Genomic DNA, 15102 nt, shown 5'->3' with positions numbered 1-15102 from the left:
CAGTTCCACACCAGAGTACTGCAGAAGGAGATCTTGTTAAAATGGGACATGTCCAAATGGTGACCTGTTTCCCCCCTACTTCCCCCTCACTTATCTCCCTGTGTCTGTTCCTTCCTTTCACTGTTTTAGTTTTATGTACCATTTTTGGTGGGAAACGGGGTCTCTACCCTTGCTGGCACAGTGTGATCCCATTGGGGTGCTAGTGAGTGCGGGATTCCTTCTTCCTGATTATCTCTCTAGCTTCAGTATATCCGTCATTTGCCTTATTATTGCTATTGCTTTATTATTGTTATGTTATGCTATGTTACTCCACTCTTTCATGTTGGTGGTTTACTATTTGGCGGATACTAGCTCTACACATATCCTACTTGGCTGTATTTGTATGTTCTTTCATATGTAAACTCAATAAAAACTATTGAAACTAAAATGGGACAAGTCTCAGTTGTCACTGGATTGACAGATCCAGGTGAGCCAACCAGTCAGGGACTCTCTGATCGGGTGGTTGAGGTCCCCGGTGATTCAGTCCGGAAAATCGTTCCTTCCTCTGAAGTGGACGGTGGTCACTACGGATGCCAGTCTATCCGGCTGGGGTGGAATGATGGGGGTTCAGTTGACTCGGGGCCTCTGGTCGACGTTAAAATCCAAGTTGGCGCTCAATCTGCTCGAATTGAGAGCGACCATGCTTTGTCTCCACACATGGTCAGTGAGGCTTCAAGGGCGTCCTCCACGGTGGTGGCATACATAAATCACCAAGGGGGAACAAGAGGCGCAGCTGCTGCTCAGGAGGTCGCTCACCTACTTCGGTGGGCAGAGCGACACGTTCCGGCCCTGTCGGCCATTTACATCCCGGGTGTGGACAACTGGCAGGCGGACTATCTGAGTCGGCAGATGCTGAACCCAGGAAAATGGGCATTGCATCCGGAGGTGTTCAGGCTGCTGTGCCTGAAGTGGGGAACACCAGATGTGGATCTACTGGCCTCCCGTCTCAATCGAAAGGTGCCAAGATTCGTGTCCAGGACAAGAGATCCGTGGGCAGACGCCCTGAGGGGATTCCAGTAATACTGATTGCCCCAGATTAGGTCTGCGTACCAGGGACGCTGGAGCCAGTGTGCCTGTTGGCAGACACCCCCTGGTGACTGCCAGTACGATAAGACCTTCTGTCTCGAGGTCTGATTCTCCATCCTGCTTTACCATCGCTGGTTTTAACAGCATGGCTATTGAGAGCCAGGTGTTGAGGAACCGGGGTCTTTCTGACTCAGTGATTCCAACTATGCTGAGAGCGCGGAGTAGACCTGAAATTGGTGTGAAGCAAAGGACAAATATCTGCTTTGGCTGTCCTTCTTCTTTTTTTTTTTTTTTTTTTTTTTTTTTTTACGTCCACCGTTACCCCCGTGGGATCTGAACCTGATGTTATCGGCGAGTCAAAAACTGTCATTAGAAAATATCAGAGAGATCCCTCTTTCCCAGAAAATGGTCTTTCTGGTGGCCATTACTTTGACCAGGAGTGTTTCGGAACTGGCGCCCTTGTCTTGGAAGTCGCCCTATCTGGTTATCCACAAGGATAAGTCACTGTTTTGTCCGCAACCTTTTCTGCCAAAGGTGGTTTCGGTGTTCCACATTAATGAAGACATTGTGTTACTATCTCTGTGTCCTAAATCGACACATCCTAAAGAGGTGGCCCTCGTATATTAGTCTGCTACGGCTCCCTTCCGGTAGTCAGACTCCTTGTTTGTTTCAGTGGCTGGTCCGAAAAAAGGCATGGTGATCTCATCAGCCACCACTTCCAGGTGGATCAGACCGATTGTAGTACAGGCCTACGCCTTGAAGGGACAGGTGCCCCTTTTTCCGATCATGGCCCACTCCTTGAGGGCAATCGGAACGTCTTGGGCCTTCCGACATCAAGCGTCTGTCGCTCAAGTGTGTAAAACGGCGACCTGGTCGTCTGTTCACAACATACAAAATTCTACAAGGTAGATGTCGGTGCATCGGATGATGCCTGTTTTGGCTGCAAAGTTTTGCAAGCGGCTGTATAATTGCAATTGCACCTTCAGTTTTTCCTGTTTGTTTTTTTTACCCCCCAAAAAAAAACAGTACTTTTTAAGTAAATGCACTGTTGCATTTGTTACCGCGGTTCTGATGCAGTTTGGGGGTATTGACTCCCAGTTGAGGAGCCCCCTGTTTTTTTTTTTTTTTTTTTTTTTTTTTTACTAGTTCCCACATGCCATGGTGGGTGACGTGTTTTATGCTGTTTTCCTACCCCTCGTTTTGGCACTGTTTGGAGATGTCCCAATGGTCTAAGAGGAGCTGTGTCAGTCGGTGAACGTAAGAGAAAATAGGATTTTTTTTTTTTTTTTTGTACTTGGCATAAAATCCTTTTCTCTGTAGTTCACCGACTGACACAGCACCCGCCCCTCCTATTTTTCTCTACGTTACACTGCTTGACGTACTGAAGCTGCAATGCAGGCTGTGGGGTTGTTACCTAAGGGACCTCCCCTTGGGCGGAACTAGAGTTCTAGTTTTATTATTACATGTTATGCCTAGTCCTCTCCTGAAGGTGGCGTAATGGCCTAAGAGAGGAGCTGTGTCAGTCGAACTACAGAGAAAAGGATTTTACGGTGAGTACATAAAAAAAAAAAATCCTTTTTCCATAATGACATGGTGACTACTAACTAGGGTGTCTGAGTGAGCGGGATTACTTGTAGGTGATTTCTGGATATGGTTTAATGAATTTTCCCACTCTTTGGTCGGCTACCAGCAAGTACCAAAATGTATTATAAATATTCCGTACCTTGGTGTGTTGGTTGTATTTAGTGATAATGCGTGTTGATGTGGATGATTTATCCCACATAGGCTTATACAGTAATCCATGTCGATTCAGTTTCTTAACCCTATTGAATGCTTTCTTTAGGCATGTTTTGCTGTAGCCTCTAGCTAAAAGGCAATCAAGCAATGAGTTGGCCTCCCTATGAAAATCTGCTTCCTGTGCACAATTGCGTTTCAATCTTAGAAATTGACTGTATAGAATACTCTTAATCGGTTTCTCAGGATATGAACTTCTGGCATGTAGCAGACAAGCCGACGGTTTCCTATAGAGTGGAACAAATCAGTCCTGTTTCATTGGTGAATATTTCTACATCCAATAAAGTGATTCTCGATTGGTTATAGCTATGTGTAAATTTCAAATAAGAGTTCACTGGTAAACCAGCCAAAAACCTGATCAGGCTTTATTTTGATCCTGCCCAAATCATGAAAACGTAATCTATGTATCGATGCCATGACATAATCCGACCAATCTTGAAAAAAGGTCTCGTTTCCACCCCCCTCAGGTTTGCATAAGAGGGGGCACATTTTGCCCCCATAGGAACACCCTGCACCTGGAGGTAGTGGGAACCTTTGAACATTAAAATATTGTCAGGTAAAACAAAATCCAACATTGCAATAATAAACTCGTTATGTCCATGAGTCCAAATCTTGCTCATTCAGAAACTCCCTCAACACCTCTATCATGCGGTATGGAATTATAGAGAGCCTCCATATCAATCACAACCAACAATCTTGAGGTAACTGAAGTCCATCCAAGATCTTCAGTAATTCAATGGTATCCTTGACGTAAGAGAAGACCCTTCACGTGGGGATAAAAATATTCGTCGACCAATTGACTTTTTCAGTCAGTGTTCCACAGCCTGAGATTATTGGTTGGCCGGCCGGCAGGGTTTGTGAGGCTTTTGTGTACCTTGGGTAGCGCATAAAGGTTGGAGTGGAGAAAACCGTAACCTCCAAAAACGTTAATGTATTAAGATCTATAGTGTTCCTATGATAGGCCTTAATCAATATCTCTATTGCTTCCTGTAGTACTCAACATGAGCATTCGAGACCGATCTATACCAATTGGTATACTGAATGATGTCTAGGCACATTCTCTCATTTGTCTATATCCATTAAAACAAGGTTTCCACCCTTATCGGATGGTTTAACCACAATTTTTTTGTTAGTACTCAAACTTGGTGCCTTTTTCAATTCTTTAGACAGATTCGATGGAGGGCCTGTCTGCCAATTGGATGACTCAATTTCTTTAGTGACCTGAATCACAAAGGCCCATATATTAGAATTAACTTGCAGTACAGGAAGGGACCTTGACTTTGGTCTGTTTGACTTTGGGGCATCAAAGCTAACTCCTGATGGAAGGCTCAACAAGGAAGAGCTCGGAGCCCGGGACTGGGTTGAATTCAACCCATCTGGATTGAATACCCAGCCCTCTTCCTCTGGGTTGCTCTTGTCCCACAGGTCTTGTAAAGCTCTTAGGTCCTCAAGTCATACCAACCAAGTTGGGGTTCTGAGAGCCCGAACCCTGGATTGTTAGCCTCTTTTTCATAGAGAACCTTCAACATTTAGTTGTTTGGCGAGAAATGTAAAGCCTTAATCATTTAAACGTATCCGCGTCTTCATCTGGACAAAGTCAAACCTAGTTGTAACACTCTCTGTATTCATCTTCTGATGGTGAGTAAGATGACACGATATCAAATTTGTCCCAGTTCTCACAATCCACAGAACTGGGGCAAATCATTTTAAACAGAGTTGCTGTTCTCATAGGGGAGTCAATAGCATTAGTATTGAAAAGTGTTGTGGTGTTCCAACGTTGGCTGAGATGGAGATCCAGCCAACGTTGAAACTGAGTTAATGTGCTTAACTGGTGTAGTTGGTGTCATTTGTGGGTTAAGTACATTACTTGAAACGAGTACTGGGTTTGTGCGATTTTGCAACCATTTGTGATAGTGTGCGTTTATCCTTATTGTGATTGTGCCAATCTGGAGCGCCCCTGTGAACGTGTGTGTGTGTGTGTGTGTGTGTGTGTGTGTGTTGTGGTGCAGCCAGGAGGACCGGTGAGTGAGGCACGGTCAGGAGGATTGGGGAGGCACACCTGAAGGGACTGGGAGCTTGCAGTCTGAGATCGGTGCAGGACCAGAAGTGTGGACTGTGGCAACTGGGCAGTGGAAAGATGCAGCTGCAGCCAGGAGGGCTGGCAGGGCCTGAAGGGGGCTAACTGGGACCAGTAGCCATAGTTAGGGCAGCTAGCACAAGGACTTTTATACTACAATTTTGGAGGCTGTGGTCCCAGCCTGCAAAGGGCAATTGCTGAGGCCTGGCTCAGTCAGTGTCGGGCCTAACCAACAAATCGTACAAGCTGTTCCTGGGGAAACCAAGTGATGTGCTGGAGGTGACTAGATGTAAAAGTCTGCAGCAAGTGATGTGCTGGTAGCGTGAGGACTGATGCTCTTCAAGAAAGTTTGTGTAGAAGGAAGCTAAATGAGTATGTATATAGTTGTCCCAAAAAAAAGTTCACTGACTGCTTTATTATGTCCTAGAGTGCCTGAGCGTGAATGCTGGGCAGGGTGATTGACTCACCTCAATTCTCAGCAGCCCCTGCAGGGGTACTGATAATAACCGTAGAGTTGGGATCATTAACAACTAATCTCTGATTTTTGTAATTTTAGCCAGTTTTCTATCCCACTTACAAACTGCTCTTTCCACGCCTATAGACTTTACCTTGCACATTAGCCGTGTGTGGGGGACTGTGTCAAATGATTTTGCAAAATTCAAGTATACCACTTCTGCAGTCACCCCTCTATCCAAGGTTTTACTTTCCACCTCATAAAAAGAAATCTGGTGTGTTTTTGACAACTTTTTTTTTATGAATCCATACGGTCTGCTTTTGTTTCTTAAAATATTTTTTTTTACCAGCAAGAACTCATCTATGTGGTCTTTTTTATTAAGTCTCGCATATCTTCCCGATCTATAGAAATTAAACTAACAGGTCTATAGTTACTTGGTAAAGACTTTGATCCCTTTTTAAATATAGACTTCACATTGGCATGATGCCAATCCGGTGGTACTATTTCAGTCATTGCAGTCACTAAAAATTAAACTTTCTTTAATCGTACATCACGGGACACAGGGAGCCATAGTCAACACTATGTGGGTTATAGGCCACCATCAAGTGCTGGACACTGGCACACCCTAAACAGGAAGATACATAAATTTCTCCCCTCCCCCCCCCCGGAGTATCAGGTTGTTTGTTTTTTATTTATTTATTTTTTTGCCAGTTTCTAAGGTGTTGGTCATGAGGAAAGATGTGATGTGCTGGAGCAATTCTTGCTGGGACTAGCTATGCCGCCAGATCCAGTCAAAGTGTCTTTTGGGCCAAATTGAATGGTACCCTGGCCTTGTGTCCGAAGAGAAATGAGGTTTTGCCCGTAACGCTTCTCTTTTTAGAGAGCTGGACCCCGGGGTCCAGTACTCCTGGTATTTTCAGCCATAAAATTTTACTGACGGGGTGCTATTATGGGTCCAGGAGCGTGGGTTCCCAGAGGGTCCCCAGTTCCTGAAGGTTTAATGGAACCCGTGGTTTTACTGCAGAAAACGATGCTGCGGGAAAGGTAAGTGGAGTTTTTCGAAGGAATTATTTTTACCTTTTTCTTATGTAAGGTCTCCTTTTTACTTTTAAAAAAAAATGTCATGCCTAAGAGTCACCACTGGGGGCTGTATAGAGCACGTACCTTCTCATGCTTTCCTCAAAGATGACGCTGTGTCAGGAAGCAGCAGGCAGACCTCCAGTAAGTTGAGGGGGAGAATTTCTTCCACCAGACACCCCCCACCTGGACAAAGCCGCCCCCCCCCCCCCCCCTCTGCCTGGGAAGGGGAAAGCTAAAAACGTTCGGCATGCCGCTCAGTTTTCATACTGCACGGCGGCTTGTCTAGGTCTCCTCCTGGCCATCCCTCCATCACACAAGCTGATCCCGTTGGATCGGTGGCCCACACTCGCGCGGGAAAGCTCTTTTGAAAGGGTGGGGCTTGGCGTGGCGCTGGCATCCTCCAACGTCCGGAGTGGTTTTTAAAAAGCTCTGTTTTTTTGCTGCTGCAAGATGTCGGAGGGACACAAGAGCAAAGAGGGGCATGTAAAAGGTTTGGTGACAAAGGCATTCCTATTGACACACTTACTATTCGCATCAGGCTGAGCAATAATGGCAGCGGTGGTTGCTGGACTATTTGCTCAAGCAGTGGATGCACTCCTTCTGGTAGTACCTCTGCTTTTGTGCATCAGGCTATGGTTGGAAGGAGGGGAAAAACTCCAAAAGAGGGCTAAAGGGATCTCCCTCAAGCTCTGAAAGCCTAAAACTCCTCTCTATAATGGTATCCTCCCCTGAGAGGGGGTGGCTGGTCAGTGAGCCTTCAGGGGCCATGGAATGTTTGCAACTGTTCATAACGTTACAGCCCCTGCCTATATTTCTTAAAAGGTTTTTTCTCAGCCATGATAGGATGGGAAAAAGGTTAGCGGTTTTAATTGCATCCTAGATTGATATAAAATGCGACCGGTTCCATTTCATTACCCAAGGACCCTCAAACTGAGGCTCTGGGGGTGGAAGAAGATGTTTTCTCTCAGAGGACCGTGAACAGGCTGATTCCTCTTCTGAGAGATCATATGCAGAAAGATGAGCTTCACATTGTGGGTGCAATTTCTTACTGAGTTGGTCTGCTCCACATTTTGTGCTACCCTTAACTGAGTGTCCATTCTTGTTTTGGGTTTGCTAAAGCCTCCTCAAAGCTGTGCATGCCTTTCCTGTCCATTTGTTGTTGGGGAAAGTTTTTGTATTCTGAGTGGGATCACCCAGATAAGCATCTTTTGCCGCCTAAAGTTTTTCACCATTTTTTCTATGGAGGGGAAAAAAAACGTACTAAAGTTGGAAGATACCAAAAATTTACGCTGCTGTATCTTAAGTTTGACTTGTCTGGCAGACAATGCTCAGATGCTTATGGATCCAACGGATAAAGAGTTGGAATTCCTATTAAGCACTTCAGCCCCGGAAGAATTTACCCCCTAACTGAACCAGAGCACTTTAACTGACAATTGTGCGGTCGTGCGTTGCATCCAGACAAAATTAACGTCGTGTTTTTATTTATTTATTTATTTATTTTTTTTTCTCTTATATTCACTGACTGACACAGCTCCTCTTTAGCCATTGGGTTGTTAGGCCACCTTTAGGAGAAGACTAGGCATAACCTGTTATGAAAAACACAGAACTTTTAAGTTCTGCCCAAGGGGTGGTCCTTTAGGTAACAACCCCCCCAGCCAGCCATGCAGTCTCAGTTTTTATTTTGCCTAGTGAAGGAGAAGGATCTAAGAACCCTGGGGGCCCATCGGTCAGTTTGTGTTTGTGTTTGTGTGTTTTTTTTTTTTTTTTTTTTTTTGTGCAAGACAGCAGATCCTGTGATCTGTAATCAACAGCTGGCTCGGTGACAGGCTGGATACCCTTATCCTTGGAGTCTCCCCAGCTTGGCCAGCAAGCGTGTGCAGGCCAGAGCTATGCGCTGGGTCAGCCACGACATACCTTGGCTCCAGAGGTGGTCGATGAGCTTTAATGCTCCGGGGCACACCTATGACCAGGCTACTGGTGTCTGTGTCAGTGTGCTGTGGCCAGCAGCCACTCCGTACTGATTGGAGAGTGGGTCTTTAATGGAATGTCTCCCAGCTCTGCAGGACTGGTAAGTACGGGGGGGGGGGGGGGCTTTCACCGGGGTGGCTTCTGCGCTGGCTGGCTGTGCCCTGGTGTGTGTGTGTGTGTGTGTGGGGGGGGGGGGGGGTTCCCTCTCCCTGGGGTGTCTGGTGAGGTTGTCTGTGATCCTTGCAGTGCTGTTCACTGCCATTTCTCACTGTCCCTCATGGTATTCAGTGTTCAGCGTCCATCTTGGGTGAGGGCAAAGAGCATGCTCTCCTGTAGCTCGGCAGCCATTTTCCCTGTGATTATACCTTGCGTATCGGCAGTTTTTCATTCTAGTGATAGAAAATTGGCAGGCAGTCTATTTCAGTCACCAGCAGTTGTTCCCGGGAGATTGGCTTCTTCACCCCAATATCTTTCTGACAATAGGTCAAACATGGGGGATCCCAGACGCAGATCTGTTTTGCACCCAGGTTCAATGGAGAGATCGACATCTTTAAGAACAAAGGATCCGCTAGCGTATGGAACAGGTGCCTTGGTGTTCCCATGGAATAAGTTTTACTGATTTTATGTATTTGCCTCCTTTTCTGCATGCGTCCACAACGTCTTTGCAGGATCAAGCAGGAAGGGAAGTTATTGATTCTTGTGGTCCAGAAGATCTTGGTATGCAGAGATCATAGGGCCTACCACCACTTCCAGACCTTCTCTGGCAAGGTCCGGTATTCCATCTTTCCCTACAAGCACCAAATTTAACGGTTTGGCTATTGACTATGAAGAAGCGTGGGCTGTAATGTTCAGTAGTATCTACATTAGTTAATGCAAGGAAGCCAGCCTCCATATATGTCTCCTGGTGTGAAACCAGGGGTTGGCACCCCAGGAAATGGGTCATAGGTATATTCTTTGACTTTCTGCAGATGGGGTGAGAAATAAAGCTGGCCCTGAGTATTTTCTAAGGACATGTCTCGGTCTTATCTGTATTATTTTAACGACACTTGCTTCGCATTCTTGGTTCGTAACTTTATTCAGGGGATAACCCTTGGGACTTGAATTTAGTTTTGTCTGCATTACAAAAACAGCTAATCTTTCAAGCTTATGGCTTGGAGGATTCCACCCTCTCAAATTAAAAAGCACTTCTGTAGGGCTGTTAGTTCTCCGTGGGCAGTGCATCACTAAACCTCCATGACTCAAATCTGCAAGACTGCAACTTGGTCTTTAATCCATACATTTGCCCGATTCTCTCCAGTGGATGTAAAGAGACATGAGGATATTGCATTTGGGCGTAGTGTGCTGCGGGCAGGAGTATAACTCTGGTCTCGTGTTGTCTCCCTCCCCCTCTGTTGGCATTGCTATGGGACATCCCACATAGTAACTACTATGGCGCTGTGTCTCATGATGTCCGATTAAAGAAAATGGTATTTTAAAAACGGTTTACCTGTAAAATCCTTTTCTTTTGAAGTAAACCATGGGACACAGAGGTCCCTCCCCTCTTTCTGGTGTATATATGTATTGCTTTGCTACAAAACTTAAGTACTCCTGTTTTATGGGAGGGGTTATATAGGGAGGCAACTTCCTGTTTAGGTTGCGTTAGTGTCCAGCACCTGAAGGTGACCTTTAACCCACAGTGATTACCATGGCTTTGTGTCCCATGATGTACTTCAAAAGAAAAAGATTTTACAGGTAAGCTGTTATAAAAATCCTATTGTGGCTTTGTAATGACAGCGCTCAATTCTTTAAGGATCTGTGGGTAGATGACATTTTTGGTTATGCAGCTTGAGCCACCAGGTGCTACGTGCAGGAAGCCCTACTAAGTGTTTGTGGACACCTTGGCTGCACAGACATGGCAGAGCTCATCCTAATTTGACTGGCATACAGGTAAGCAGCCCCAAACAGATGGTGTGCATTCACAACCACTCGCTTGCACACCTGTACAATTAGGACACGTAGCTGTGAACGTTTGGGGCTGTTCACCTGCACCTGGCGGCTCAAGCTGCATCAAAAAACCTTCCATTTACAATCTATAGACCTCAGCACTTTTATGCATGACGATGTGTATACTACACTTTGTGCGAAATTTTTGTTTTTTTATATGTTTTTTTTGTTTCTTGTAGATCCTGAAAGCACCTAGAAGTCCCCTCAGAGACCTGGGAATTGGCAATGAGCTTTATCAGGTGAGATCAGCATCCATTAACCTTAGCGGAGTGAAATCCTGTAATTTTTGGTCTGTATTTTGCAACTCCCTCCCAGTTCTCTCCAGGAACACACATAGAGGGGAGCATGACTACCACCTGGGGAAAAATATGCAATAGGCAAAGGTTTCAACAGGCGGGCCCCCAGCACAGTCCATCAGTATCTGTGTTTCCTCAACCGAGTAGAAGTGTACTTTTGAACTCTGCTTGGGGGGGGGGGGGGGGGGGGTGCATTTTATTCCTGAATATGTATTTGCAGTGTTAAATATAAATGACCAGTTTTATATGGTTGGGGAGCAAAATATCTAAACCACTTTGGGCAAACTTTGTATTGGGGGAAAAAAAAAAATGACCTAAAACACGGTTTTGCAAATTTTCATGTAGGATTGTATTATAATTTTATGCACAAGAATCCCTTGTCATGATGCAAGCTACCTGCCCTTGCTGCCACAAAGATATTTAGAGCGGTTCACTCTGGTGCAATACGAAAGCTGCTTCGATATGACTTTGCCCTGTGACTTTGGGTTGACTTCCATGTGACTTTAATGTACGGGATCCGACTTTGAGATGAGTGTGGCTTGCCCTTTGACCAAAAAAAAACAATTCCTGTGGCTCTGGTATGGATGAAACCTCAGGTCACATGTTTGTTTAAAAAAATAAAAAAAATTCTCTCGGGACCCATACATGCCATGTGATCTAGAATTTTTTTTTGAGCATAGGGGTTTGTCCCAGCGAAATATGACAAGGTGTGGAAAATTTTTAGGGCCTCTTGCACACTGCAGCTTGAAAACTCCAGTACAGCCTCCCTTTTTTAGCTCTGTGAAATAAAAAATATAGCCCATTAATTGTAATGTGCCTATGCACACAGGCGCTTAACCACTTGCAGACCGGACCATTTTGCTGGTCAAAGACCAGACCACTTTTTGCGATTTGGCACTGCGTCGCTTTAACTGACAATTGCGCAGTCGTGCGACGTGGCTCCCAAACAAAATTGACGACGTCTTTTTTTCCCACAAATAGAGCTTTCTTTTGGTGGTATTTGATCACCCCTGCAGTTTTTATTTTTTGCGCTATAAACAAAAATAGAGCGACTATTTTGAAAAAAACGCATTATTTTTTACTTTTTGTTATAATAAATATCCCCCAAAAATATATAAAAAAACATTTTTTTTCCCCTCAGTTTAGGCCAATACGCATTTTTCTACATATTTTTGGTAAAAAAAATCGCAATAAGTTTTTGTAACTAGTAATGGCGGCGATCAGCGATTTTTATTGTGACTGCGACATTGTGGGGGACCCATCGGACATTTTTGGGCCCATTGTCATTTATACAGTAATCACTGCTATATAAATGCAGTGATTCCTGTGTAAATGACACTGGCAGTGAAAGGGTTAACCAGTGGGTGGCAGTGTAGGGGTTAAGTGTTCCTAGGGGTGTGTTACTAACTGTGGGGGGGTTGGGGCTTTCATTTAGTGTACACTGATCTCTGCTCCAATCACATGGAGCAGAGATCAGCGTCACTAGTTGCTAGGCAGAATGGAAAAATGTTGTTTATACAGCATTTCCTCCATTCGGCCGCTCCGTGAGACAATCGCGGGGATGCCCGCGGCGATCGAGTCCGCGGGTCCCGCGACCGGACTCACGGGGGTCCCGACCAGCGCGGGAGCGCGCCGCCAGCGGCGCGCTCCCGATGGCAGGGCGGCATAGATTATTGGACGTACATGTACGCCAATATGCCTGCCCGTGCCATTCTGTCGACGTACATCGCCGTGCGCTGGTCGGGAAGTGGTTAAGTTTGATACCTACCCACGCATAGACTACCTGATCACCTAGGGACAGCCTGCTTATGACCTTGGACCTGACCAAAGGGTATTGCCATTTGTAATGCCAGAGTGGCCTTTCCAGTATCAAATGATTTATTTATTAATTTTTTTTGGGGGGGGGGGGGGGAGTTTAAATGCTCCGGTCAGGTTTCAACGAGTGATGGGTAAGACCCTTTGGTCCAATCAAGCCTGTTCTGCTGAATAACTGGTTGACAGACATAGTGAGGATTGGGACTCTCACTTACCAAAGGTTCAGGATGTGTTGGCTTCCATCTGGAAAGCCAGGTTTACAGCCAAGCCAAAAGTACTATTGGGCTAGAGGAGGCCAAGTTTCTGGAATATACCATTGGGAGAGATATCTAATCAAGCCCCCAGGTAAACAAAGTTGAGGCTATTCAGAGTTGGCCACGCCCCACCAACAAGAAGCTTGTCAGTGCTTTTTAAAGAATCATTGGCTAATATTGCTTCTTTATTCCCCGTTTTGCCTAACGGGCTGCTCCCCTTATTAGTATACCAAAAGTGAAGGAGTATGTCATGATAAAATAAATTCCGTTGGCATGGACCATAGGCTGAGTACATGGATTGAAAACTGGCTATAAGGGTGAGTTCAGAGCGTGGTTATAAATGGGGAGTACTCAAAATTGTCATGGGTGGGTAGTGGGGTCCCCCAGGGTCCTGTGCTGGGACCATTCCTATTTAATTTGTTCATAAATTACCTGGGGGATAGGGTAAACTGTTCAATCTCTGTATTTGCAGACGATACTAAGCTAAGCAAGGCAATAACTTCTCTGCAGGATGTGGAAACCTTGCAAAAAGATCTGAACAAATTAATGGGGTGGGCAACTACATGGCAAATGAGGTTCAATGTAGAAAAATGTAAAATTATGCATTTGGGTGGCAAAAATAGGAATGAAATATATACACTGGGGTAAGAACGTCTGGGGGAATCTAGGATGGAAATGGTCTTAGTAGATAGGCTCAGCAATGGTATGCAATTCCAAGTTGCTGCTAACAAAGCAAACAGAATATTGGCATGCATTTAAAAAAGGAGGATCAACTCCAGAGATAAACTGATAATTCTCCTGCTCTACAAGACTCTGGTCTGACTACACCTGGAGTATGCTGTCCAGTTCTGGGCACCAGTCCTCAGAAAGGATGTACTGGAAATGGAGCAAGTACAAAGAAGGGCAACAAAGCTGATAAAGGGTCTGGAGGATATTGGTTATGCGGAAAGGTTGCAAGCACTGAACTTATTCTCTCTGGAGAAGACTCTTGAGAGGGGATATGATTTCAATATACAAATACCATGCTGGTGACCCCCACAATAGGGATAAAACCTTTTTGCAAAAGGGAGTTTAACAAGACTCGTGGCCACTCATTAAAATTAGAAGAAAAGAGGTTTAACCTTAAACTACGTAGAGGGTTCTTTACTGTAAGAGCGGCAAGGATGTGAAATTCCCTTCCACTGGCGGTGGTCTCAGCGAGGGGCATTGATAGTTTCAAGAAACTATTAGATAAGCACCTGAACGACCGCAACATACAGGGGGATATACAATGTAATACTGACATATAATCACACACATAGGTTGGACTTGATGAACTTGTGTCTTTTTTTTTTTTTCAACCTCCCCAACTATGTAACTGTGACCCCTGAAGCAGAAGCAGCTTTTGAGGCCCTAAAGCGGGCCTTCTGTAGTCAGCCAGTGTGGTACTTGCTTGACTTTTTAAGGGACTTTGTGGTCCAGACTAATGCATCAGATGTTGGATTAGGAGCTGTGTTGTCTCAGGTTTTCAAGGGGGAAGAACACCCCATTCACCTCAGATTCTCAATGATGGCATCATTTTCAGGTGTGTGGTGGTTTTTACCCAAGGGGGGAAAAAAGGGCTTTAGGTTCTCTCCGGTACTATGCCTTGGGTAGGCAATTTGAACTGGTAACAGACCAGACCATGCTCCATTAACGTTGATGGCACAGAACAAAGACCAATGGGAGGCTAAAGTGGTTCCTGGCCCTTTAGGAATTCACTTTTTTCATTAAAACACGGTCTTTGTTAGAATGGCAAATGCATGGGCTTTTTCCCAAGTGTGCACATGCCTGGCAACTTGTGTCTGCACCCTTGGATTGAAACTAGACAGGGGTGGGGAGGGTGTTTGATATGTAGGGCCATAACTTATCGATTAATCGCCAGCTGATTAGTTGGCCTTCATACAGAATTCGTTACTCGTTTACATATCAGGAAATGCAGTAAAGCACACATAGAGCTCAGTACACCATCCATTCATATCAATAGGTGCCTGTGAATGTGTGAGGAGCAATGCTTCATGGGACATCTAGTCCTGGGCAGGAAGTGAGTGGCTCAAAAGGCAGAAAGTGTTTTTATTTTTATTTTTTAAACCTTGCTATAGGGGCACTCTGTATTATACTTTTGCAGCTTGCTATTGGGGCACTCTGAAGCAAGGAGCCAGAGGTGTCGATGAGGGACCCCAGAAGAGGATAATCAGGGCTGCTCTGTGCAAAACCATTACAGAGCAGGTAAGTATAACATGTTTGTTTAAAAAATATATATATATTATATTATATTAATCACTTTAAAGACTCAGG

The 15102-nt window shown here is 45.0% G+C and overlaps 1 protein-coding gene across 3 annotated transcripts in view; it reads left to right on the top strand.

The window, feature by feature from the left end:
• Positions 1-15102, top strand: part of KNL1 (kinetochore scaffold 1) — a 288270-nt gene that overhangs the window by 56888 nt on the left and 216280 nt on the right. For all 3 annotated transcript variants that reach the window (XR_013264900.1, XM_077464895.1, XM_077464894.1), the window contains exon 4: positions 10601-10660. Coding sequence is in view for 2 of the 3 variants with exons in the window: in XM_077464895.1 (XP_077321021.1) it covers positions 10601-10660 (60 nt within the window). In the remaining variant the exon portion in view is untranslated. The remainder of the gene's footprint in view (positions 1-10600; positions 10661-15102) is intronic.

The sequence above is a fragment of the Lithobates pipiens genome, unplaced genomic scaffold (genome assembly GCF_037356315.1).
Source record: "Lithobates pipiens isolate NorthernLeopardFrog02 unplaced genomic scaffold, aLitPip1_a1.2 Scaffold_30, whole genome shotgun sequence".
NCBI lineage: Eukaryota > Metazoa > Chordata > Amphibia > Anura > Ranidae > Lithobates > Lithobates pipiens.
This window is presented reverse-complemented; position numbering and strand designations above follow the sequence as displayed.